The sequence below is a fragment of the Macrobrachium nipponense genome, chromosome 39 (genome assembly GCF_015104395.2).
Source record: "Macrobrachium nipponense isolate FS-2020 chromosome 39, ASM1510439v2, whole genome shotgun sequence".
Lineage (NCBI taxonomy): Eukaryota > Metazoa > Arthropoda > Malacostraca > Decapoda > Palaemonidae > Macrobrachium > Macrobrachium nipponense.
In genome coordinates this window covers 41,691,747-41,701,746 of record NC_061099.1, presented here as the reverse complement: position 1 = coordinate 41,701,746, position 10,000 = coordinate 41,691,747, and the positions used below count along the sequence as shown (strand labels likewise).

The window sequence follows — 10,000 nt, the reverse complement described above, 5'->3', positions numbered from 1 at the left end:
TCAACATGAATTTCGTCATCTTCATAATAGTGATCCTCCTCCTGCTGCTGCTGCTGCTCCTCCTCCTCCTCCTCCTCCTCCTTCTCCTCCTCCTCCTCCTCGTCGTCGTCGTCGTCGTCATCATCATCATCTTGGCGTTCATGGCCAGGATTTCTTCAAACAGTGAGACCCGAATCTCCTCCTTTGTTGACGACCTTTCATCCGTGAAGTCTCTCCACTCATGTCAACAAAGCAACCACAGTCAACTGCGGCAGTGTTGATTATGACAATAATACAGTGGCAACCTGACCATAATAACAGCATTGCCAAGTGAAACCAAAATAATTACAGAACTGCCATTGGCAATGTTTACTATCTGAACGTTGGTTACTGCTTGGTTTAGATTGCCTTGAGCCAGAACGGACCCTTGCGATAAAGGGTTTTGCTACAGTAAAGCGTGTCCTAATCATGTCTACGACTTGTCGCACACATGTCACAGTCAGTTTGCGTACAAGCCAACGACTTAGTGGTTCACACATGGACACCTCTTTCCAAATACTTCACTGACATGTTGCATACAAGTCAAGGACTTGCCCGTTGGCACCTCATCCCAAACATCATACACATGTTGAACACAAGTCAACGACTTATTGGTACATCTGTCGACATGTCATCCCACAGAAGTCTCAAACAGGTTGCATGCAAGTCAATGACTTATTTGTAGTCCATCGCCTGCTTTTCATTCGATTATCGATGGCCAAAGTTTCGTTCTTCACTTATAGTCGTTGACTTGTTTTCCAAGTCTTTTGTTTGTGAAAGGCATGAGACAAGTTCCGAGGTGGTTATAATATAATAATAATGATAATAATATTACTTTATTTCGAATCTGAATTTATATACAATAATTTAAAAAAGGAAAAAAAGTAGCGGTGCAAAGAAAAGCGTTAACTTGTTTTCAACTTGTTTGTTATATGTACTAGATGCTACAAGCTTCCGACATGCGTTTATGATTATGTTTTTACTGAAGCTTTGACGTGGGCTAAAAGTTGCGATGTGTTAGATGGCCTGGGATGCCTTGTGTAGACTTCAGGACTCGGAGCAACCAACATAAACTCCATGCCTGTGATGGCAAGTCCATATAATACTGTCACATAGTGCCTGGGTATTGCACATTTAATGACCTGCAACGCTCCGACGTAAGCGGTACCCAAACATCACCGATGAAAATAAACAAAAACGCCATTGAACTACGGAAATACGCTTCTTTTGGCGCGTCAACCCTAAGGACTCTCTCTCTCTCTCTCTCTCTCTCTCTCTCTCTCTCTCTCTCTCTCTCTCTCTCTTTACCTATACAAAGTCTCTTGAAGAGGTGAGAGGCAGCTGAAAGCAGTGGCATATTACCTTCCTCTTTTTCCTCAAAAGAACCCTGTTTCTCTATTGACAAAAGACTCGTTTTTTTTTTTTTTTTTTATGAGGCTCATACCTCATGAAGAGCTCCACCTACCTGAGGTCCTCTCTCTCTCTCTCTCTCTCTCTCTCTCTCTCTCTCTCTCCTTCAGGGCCCTACACAAATATTTGTCCCTCTATTTGAAATGATACATATTTACTCAGAGCTGGTTTTGTCTTCGTCTTTGACGAGGAGGGCTTTTGGTGCATGCGGTGTTTACAATCAATGGCAGGGGTCTGGCAGTGGGAAAAGAGAGAGAGAGAGAGAGGGGGGGGGGGGGGGGGAGGGGGGGGGGGGGGGGGGCGGGGGGATTTGAGGAGAGAAACGAAGGGAAGCGCGATGAAGATGATAATTTACTATGGAATGAGGGCGATATTAAGACTTTTAAGCTTTTACATAAGAAAGAGAGAGAGAGAGAGAGAGAGAGAGAGATTATTGTAAGGTTAATTTTCTTTCTCTCATGTAAAACCTTGAGTATATTTGTATCGTCCGTATTCCATAGTAAATGATAATTATCTCTCTCTCTCTCTCTCTCTCTCTCTCTCTCTCTCTCTCTCTCTCTCTCTCAAGCAACTATTAGATTTAACAAAATTTGACAAAGTGGGAGGAAAACCCCATAAATTCACACACTCATAGTCTCTACTTTTGCAAGTTAATATTATATTTAACAGTTTTCAAGAATATAATACCACTCTCTTTTGTTTTATTTAAATCCGAAACATTTTCCACAAATACAGTACATCTGTCTTTTATTATTTTTTTTAAATCCGAAATATTTTTTCACGAATGTAGTACATTGTCTTGTATATACACACATATATTTTTTCTCCTAAACATTTTTTTCATGAATATACTATTACTGTCTTCTTCTTCTTCTTTTTTTAGTAAATCCGAAACTCTGACATTTCTTTTTGTTTTAAGTCTGAAATATTTTTCACGAGTATAATACATCTGTCTTACATTTTTTTTTCACATATGAAATATTTTTCACGAATACAGTAAATCCGTCTTTTATTTTAGTCTGCTTTTTTTTTCAAATCCGAAACATGACAAAGTGGTGGTTAAAATAAAAAAAATGAAAAATCCGAGCGAACTCTAACAATGAGGTGGAAGAGTCGGAGAAAAGGTGTCGAGTGCTTAGTCAGGCTCAAAATCCAATTAAATCCTGCATGCCGAAACATTTCACCAGTCTGCTGCTTTTGCCATTTTTTTTTTTTTCCTTTTTAACGCTCTGACAAATCATGGCTCTCATGTGAGACTGATTTCACTGCGATTGGTTGAATTATGAATTTGCTTCGTGTGTTTATGTGCGCGTGTGTGTGTTTATGTATGCATATTGTGTGTATATATATATATATATATATATATATATATATATATATATATATATATATATATATATTATATATATATATATATATATATATATATATATATATATATATGAAATATGTATTGTATGCATGTATAATAATAATAATAATAATAATAATAATAATAATAATAATAATATAATAATAATGATAATGATAATAATGATAATAATAATAAATGCTCTATATAGCATAAAATACACCGTGTGAATTTTATATATGGAGGATAAATGATATACTAATATATATATATATATATATATATATATATATATATATATATATATATATATATATATATATATAAACGAAAATAATTTCGGTCTATCATCAAGAATGAGTGTTATAAAATTCCACATTTCGAGAATGGAAATAAGTCACAATTCAAAAAGAAAGAAAGAAATTTTTTTTTTAGGTTAATGGCCGTATGTATGGACTTGTGTATAAATACAGATGTCCTAAATATAAAAATACTCACTATGTAACATTATTCATAGTGTTTTACATTTATGAAACACTAATTGCTATAAAGTAATCATTTTAAAACTCTGTATACGAGCTAAAAAATGATCAATATGCATCTATCAAAAAAAATAAAAAAAGAAGCATCACAGTCTTTTGAAGGTAATCAACGTCGATAATGCATTTAAGGGTCACTATTATTGGAGGTTATATGCCATGAATCACTCTTGATAGCAGAACCGACGTCACAGCCCATACTAAAGCTGGATTAACGAGACTGACATAGGCAGAAAACGTTCTGCCTTGCACATCCGCGTTGACCATTTGCGTTGTTTTCATAATAAATACGTAGTCTACTGAGGTTAAAAAATTTCTACAGTTTTTCAAGGGAAAATGCAATAAGTATGAGCAACAAATATTTACTATTTGGTTACGTTAAAATGCAAAGAACAGCTATAAATTATATATTCTTTCTCATAGTGATTGGATTAGAGTTAAGGTGAGTCTATACACTGTAGGGAAAACGTGTCTTGAACATATGTCGGGAACTTATCGCGCACAAGTCTCTAAACAGGTTATATGCAAGTCAGCGACTTACTGGTAGTCGTAACCAACGCTTCATAGGGTTACCCAGCTATTCTTTCCTTAATATAGCCCTCGTTTTAGTTATTACTTTGTCACTTCGTCTGCATTCCGGGCGTAGCAAAATCTAGAACACAGAGAACACGGTTCCGATGTCCTTAGCAACACTCTCTCTCTCTCTCTCTCTCGTCTCTCTCTCTCTCTCTCTCTCTCTCTCTCCATCAGTCTACAGCTTAGTATCAACGTCACTTTGTATAAAAAAGGGGACTTTACTGGTAGCTGTCAGTGTAGTATTTTTGCGGGTTCCGATGACAGCATTTATGTTATTTGTTGCCGTTACTCAAATCGAGACTGACAGCTCGTTGACAGATTCTCCCATATGTTTTTTTTTTCCTTCCGTCTTTTTGCTGTTGCTACAAGCGGCCGTCGTCACTCCTGGTTGAGGGGGGGACTTTTCTATGCATTACACTTATATTCAGGTAGAGAGAGTAGGAGAAGATCTGAGTTAAATGAAGTGGCTCTAAAAATATTCGAATTGGGGGCGGGGGTGGGGCGGGGGTGAAGGGGGCATGAGGATAAAATTCACTTCCTGCACTGCTTAATTGAAAGTACTACAGCTATCATTCTGCCGTCTTAGAAAAGGGAGGTCCTCTTTGCTAAATGGATATATGAGAAAACATTATTCAGGAGAAGTATTATTGAGACAAAAACATTAAGACATTTCTTTCTTTTTTATATTTATTTTCATCCCTGTATATGTAGATGCCATGGTGGTTCATGTAGGGCTGTGTATAAACCTGTTTTGGTTAATCATTACACATGAGCATAATTTTATGGATGAAGACAGTTGGTATATTTGCGTGTTTTGGGTGTGATAAACAGAGCGCTGGGATTTCTTAAAACAATTCTCACTCTTAATTTCAGAGATAAACTGTTTGCTGCAAATACCACACAACCTGCCAAGCGAGAGGAGCAGGCTGTTCCGTGGGGTGAGATTCCTCGCCCTGTGTCCAATTGCTTCTATAACTTTTCCCTGTTTCCACATTGAGACGCCTTTGTCACAACTCATACATTAATTTCTGTCAAAAAAATCCTCGCCCGGCGTCAAGTTGCTTCTATAACATTTCCCTTTTTCCACATTGAGACGCCTTTGTCACAACTTACAGAACCGATTTTACCAAGCGAGAATAATAAAAGTACTGAATATTTTATAATTCGGCCACATGAAGAAGCGGACGGCATGCCGGCTATGGCATCTGGCAGACATTAAAATCGTATTGGCAGAGGTGAGACGCTGTTGTTGACGGTCCGGATTCTGAGTTTGTAGTGAATGACCCTCCAAGTGCTTCTGCATCCTTTTATCTCTCTCTCTCTCTCTCTCTCTCTCTCTCTTCAACACTCGTACCTCTTAGGTACTCGAGTGTTTATCAGGCTCGTTTTGCATGGAGGGAATTTTGGGAAAAAAATATTTTGCGAACAAAGAAATTTCGTCTTAATTTTTTTTTTTTTTTTTTTCGTTTTCGTTATATTTTTTGTTTTAAGAGTGTGAAGTTCCAAAATTCTTTTTTTTTATTTATGTTAAACCCGCCCCCCCCCCAAAAAAATCTGCTTTTGCAGTGTATTACCTCAATGATTTTTATATTTCTTTATTCTCTCTCATCATGTCATGCCAAAATTGAACGTCTAATAAATCAACCGATACAATGTAAGTTCAATCACTGATTCGCCTTTCTGTAGATTCACGAGAATAATTAACTAGGTTTCGTCATTACTGCTCCTTGTTCCTTAGGTTAATTTGCTTAACTGATAAGTGTTTGCTCACTCGGCAGCTGGGTTTGAGTTTGTAGAGGCAGTGGAACCACTTTATTGAATATTCAAATTTGCATTCTCTGTAGTTCACATTGTAAAATTTTCCTAATCTGAAGATCTTTGCCCGGATATTATTTCTAATCAGAAGACGAAACCTATTCTTGTGGAACAAGGTCACAGGGGTCTTTAGACTCGAAATTCCGACGAATAGTATGGTACTCATTTGAAGGAAATAAAAGAAGGTAATAGGAAATACTGAAAGAAATCGGGTAATAAATAAATTAACGAAAATAAATGGATGAAACGGTTATTATTAGGTTTTAAAATCCGAGGAGAACTATTTTACGGTAGTAATGCTTTGCATCTTTTCTTGCACGTTTGAGGTTCCAAGGTTAAAGTTATTTCAAATTGCCAAATGATTTGCCTGCTAGAGTCCCTTAATTTAAATCATTGTTTGATCTAACTTCCTAATTGGTTTGCATATTTTTTGTAAATTGGTGTAATTATTGATTTTTTAGCATTACAGAATTTGACACATTTTGTACGTCCAGCGGACCTTGTTGTGGTTATAGACTACTTATGAATCTGAGAAATTTATGCAGAAAAATGAAACCTTAGCTCTTACATCAAGCTTCAATATGACTTCAGTCTTCCCTATTTTGAATTCTCTATAACTGCAAATATTTCTTATCTTACATTGCATGAAATTAGCACAAAGTGTCTTAGGCAGTCTCAGGTGCATTTCCTAATTAGGTTTGATTTACAGTCGAGGTGCATAATTCTCTCTCTCTCTCTCTCTCTCTCTCTCTCTTTCTCTCTCTCTCTCTCTCTCTGTATACCCAGAAGTAATTTATTCTAATTATTTGTTAGTCGACTGTTATAGGATGGTGGTTAACAATTGGAGAAAGAGAGAGAGAGAGAGAGAGAGAGAGAGAGAGAGAGAGAGAGAGAGAGAGAGAGAGAATAGTCGTGAGTGATCAGGATTACCTCGAGGGGGTAAGCAATGCGTTCACCGTTTGCAACCTTACATCAAATAACAACCACCATCTCGCCGCCCACTCTCTCTCTCTCTCTCTCTCTCTCTCTCTCTCAGGATTACCTCTATGAGGTGAGCATCGCATTCACCGGTTGCCACCTTTCATCAGATATAACCCCCACCTCTCTCTCTCTCTCTCTCTCTCTCTCTCCATCAAACCAGCCCTTCCGGACCCGGCCCCCCCGCACCCCCAAACACCCCACAGCCCATCCGGAGGTCAGCCACCATCAAACCGTAACGGGCACGAATGTTCTGCCTCTCATCTCCCGACGGTCCGTTGCGACGGTCGTTCGCGCACCGTTAAATTCAACTGAATCTCGCCTAACTGCTAATGGCGCTGATCGGCGAAGGAGATAAGTTCGCTCTCGCTCGCTAAGTGACGTAGTGGCATAGAATCAGAACCCACTGCTTAGAATGCTCAATTGCGGCGGCGCCTTGTAGCTTAGTATAGGTAATGAAGGGGAGATCGCTGGATTTTTTTTTTTTTTTTTTTTAATAAAAGGGAATTTCATGGTGGAAGAAAATGTTCCGAAATCTTGCTTTGTAATTTTGGTATGAAAGGTGGAACTTTGGTGAATAAAATGTCTTTGGGCTTAAGGAAAGGGAAATTTTGTTGAATGGAAAAAGACTTGCTCTATTTGAATAATTAAAGGAAAGGGAAAATTTTGTTGAATGAAAAAACTTGACCTATTTGAATAATTAAAGGAAAGGGAAATATTGTTGAATGGAAAAGTGTTGGGATATTTGAATAATTAAAGGAAAGGGAAAATTTTGTTTATTAAAAGGCCTTAGTTTGTTTTAATAATAAAGGAAAGGGAAATATTGTTGAATGGAAAAGACTTGATCTATTTGAATAATTAACGGAAAGGGAAATTTTGTTGAATGAAAAAGCATTGGGATATTTAAATAATTAAAGGAAAGGGAAGATTTTGTGTCTAAGCTTATTTTAATAATTAAGAAAAGGGAAATTTTGTTGAATGGAAAAGACTTGAGCTATTTAAATAATTAAAGGAAAGGGAAATTATTTATTGAAAGGCCTTGAGCTTATTTAACATTTAAGGAAAGGGAAATTTTCTTTGGGTGAATACAACGCATTAGTTTGTTATGTGTAAGAAAAATAAAGTTCCACAACAATTTTGTCTAAGTTTAAAGAACTGGCAAACTAAACTAGAGAAACTAGGAAAAACAAATGAATGATGTTAACGGCAACTGCAAATATCTGAAGGATATTGATGAATAATCTCTCTCTCTCGCTCTCTCTCTCTCTCTCTCTCTCTCTCTCTCTCTCTCTCTCTCTCTCTCTTTTCCCTCATAACCAAGCTACCTGATCACAATTTTGCCTCGTATGTAACATACGCACAAAGTATATATATACTATATATATTTGTGTGTGTATGTGTATATATATACACACATATATATGCATCCATATATGCATACATACACATACAACAGCACATCTATATCCGTCCTACGAACCAGAACGAAACTATAGCACCAAAGAACACGAAACCACATGAAAAGGAAACTAGACCAGCATCAAGGCATATCATTATCCTTTCTAAAACTGCTTCCTCAATACGAAACGATATGACTAACAAAACCCAGATAAGAAACAATAACAGACGGTAACAATGGCACACCAGAGGCAGGGAAGGAGAGAGAGAGAGAGAGAGAGAGAGGCCTCTTAAGCCGAATAATTGCACCCAAAATAGGCACTGACTAAGAAGAGGCTTATCCACGTCGCTAGTAGGGGAGGAGAGAGAGAGAGAGAGAGAGAGAGAGAGAGAGAGAGAGTGTTGCAGAGATTTAAAGTAACATCGTTTGCACGAATGTGCACTGACTTTCTTAGGAGAAAATCAATTCATAATTTATGTATTTTGATAGAATAAGTAGGTGGAAGCTCGCTACATAATTAATAACACTATTCAAGTAATGTTAATTTTATGAATATTCTGCTGAAAGGTATATGATATGATATGATATATGATATATATATATATATATATATATATATATATATATATATATATATATATATATATATATATATATAAGTTTTCAACCAGAGGAAATCTCTAGACCATAAGCAACTGTTTACACAAATATTCGTAAAATAACATTAACTTAGATAATGTTATTAATTATGTACGAGCTTTCACCTACTTATTCTATCAAAATAACATAAATTATGAATTGATTTTCTCCTAAGAAAGTCAGCGCACATTCGTGAAAACGATGTTACTTTAAATCTCTGCAACTCTCTCTCTCTTCTCTTCTCTCTCTCTCTCTCTCTCTCTCTCTCTCTATGTGTCTCTCTCTCTATGTGTCTCTCTTTCTACCAGCGACGTGGATAAGGCTCTCCTTAGTCAGTGCCTATTTTGGGTGCAATATTCGGCCTAAAGAGGCTTCGCTCTCTCTCTGTCTCTCTCTCTCACCTACCCTGCCTCTATATATATATATATATATATATATATATATATATATATATATATATATAATATATATATATATATATATATATATAGAGGTGTGTGTGTGATGCAACATATACATATCAGTTCCTGTTATTCATACGATGTACACATCGTACCCTGGACAGAATAAACGCCCCGAATCGAAGTAATCACATCTTGACATAAGAGACAATGACCCCTTTCATTTTTCGTCCAAGTTTTTGGGAGCTGCCCCTCGTCCCATCTGTCCGTATTCGTAATCATTCAACAAACAGCGCTTGTTGTATGCACCCTGGTAAACAAACTCGTCTAATATGCCCCTCGAATCGAAACAAGCAGAAACAAACTGAAGGGAGACTTGAGGTGTGTTCCCAAGAATCAGCTAAATTTCCATTCGCGCGCGACACTCGCGTTTTATTTCCATCTCCCGGCCATATTATTACATCCTAGACAATGCCTGTATCTATTTATTCGGACGATTGGGAAAGGAGGGAGCTAGATCTCTCTCTCTCTCTCTCTCTCTCTCTCTCTCTCTCTCTCATTATTAACGGAGTCCTTCCAGTGGTGATCGTTCTACTCTTTATTGGGACATTTGGGAGAGGAAGGGGGTGCCAGATTCTCTCTCATCTCTCTCTCTCTCTCTCTCTCTCTCTCTCTCTCTCTCTCTCTCTCCTCTCTCATTATTAATGAAGTCCTTCCAATGGTGTATCTTTCTACTCTTTATTGGGACAATTTGGGAAAGGAAGGGGTTGCCAGATCTCTCTCTCTCTCTTCTCTCTCTCTCTCTTCTCTCAAATGTCCCCCTGAACTGATGCTTACACTAGAGTTTTGCTGGTTGCTCTGTTCTGTCTCGCTC

General features: G+C 37.3%; 1 protein-coding gene across 1 annotated transcript in view; it reads right to left on the bottom strand.

The window, feature by feature from the left end:
* Positions 1 to 10,000, bottom strand: part of LOC135210434 (E3 ubiquitin-protein ligase RNF34-like) — a 23,534-nt gene that overhangs the window by 49 nt on the left and 13,485 nt on the right. The window contains exon 3 of the mRNA XM_064243332.1: positions 1 to 153. This exon is cut by the window's left edge and continues 49 nt beyond it. Within this exon, the coding sequence (XP_064099402.1) occupies positions 1 to 153 (153 nt within the window). The remainder of the gene's footprint in view (positions 154 to 10,000) is intronic.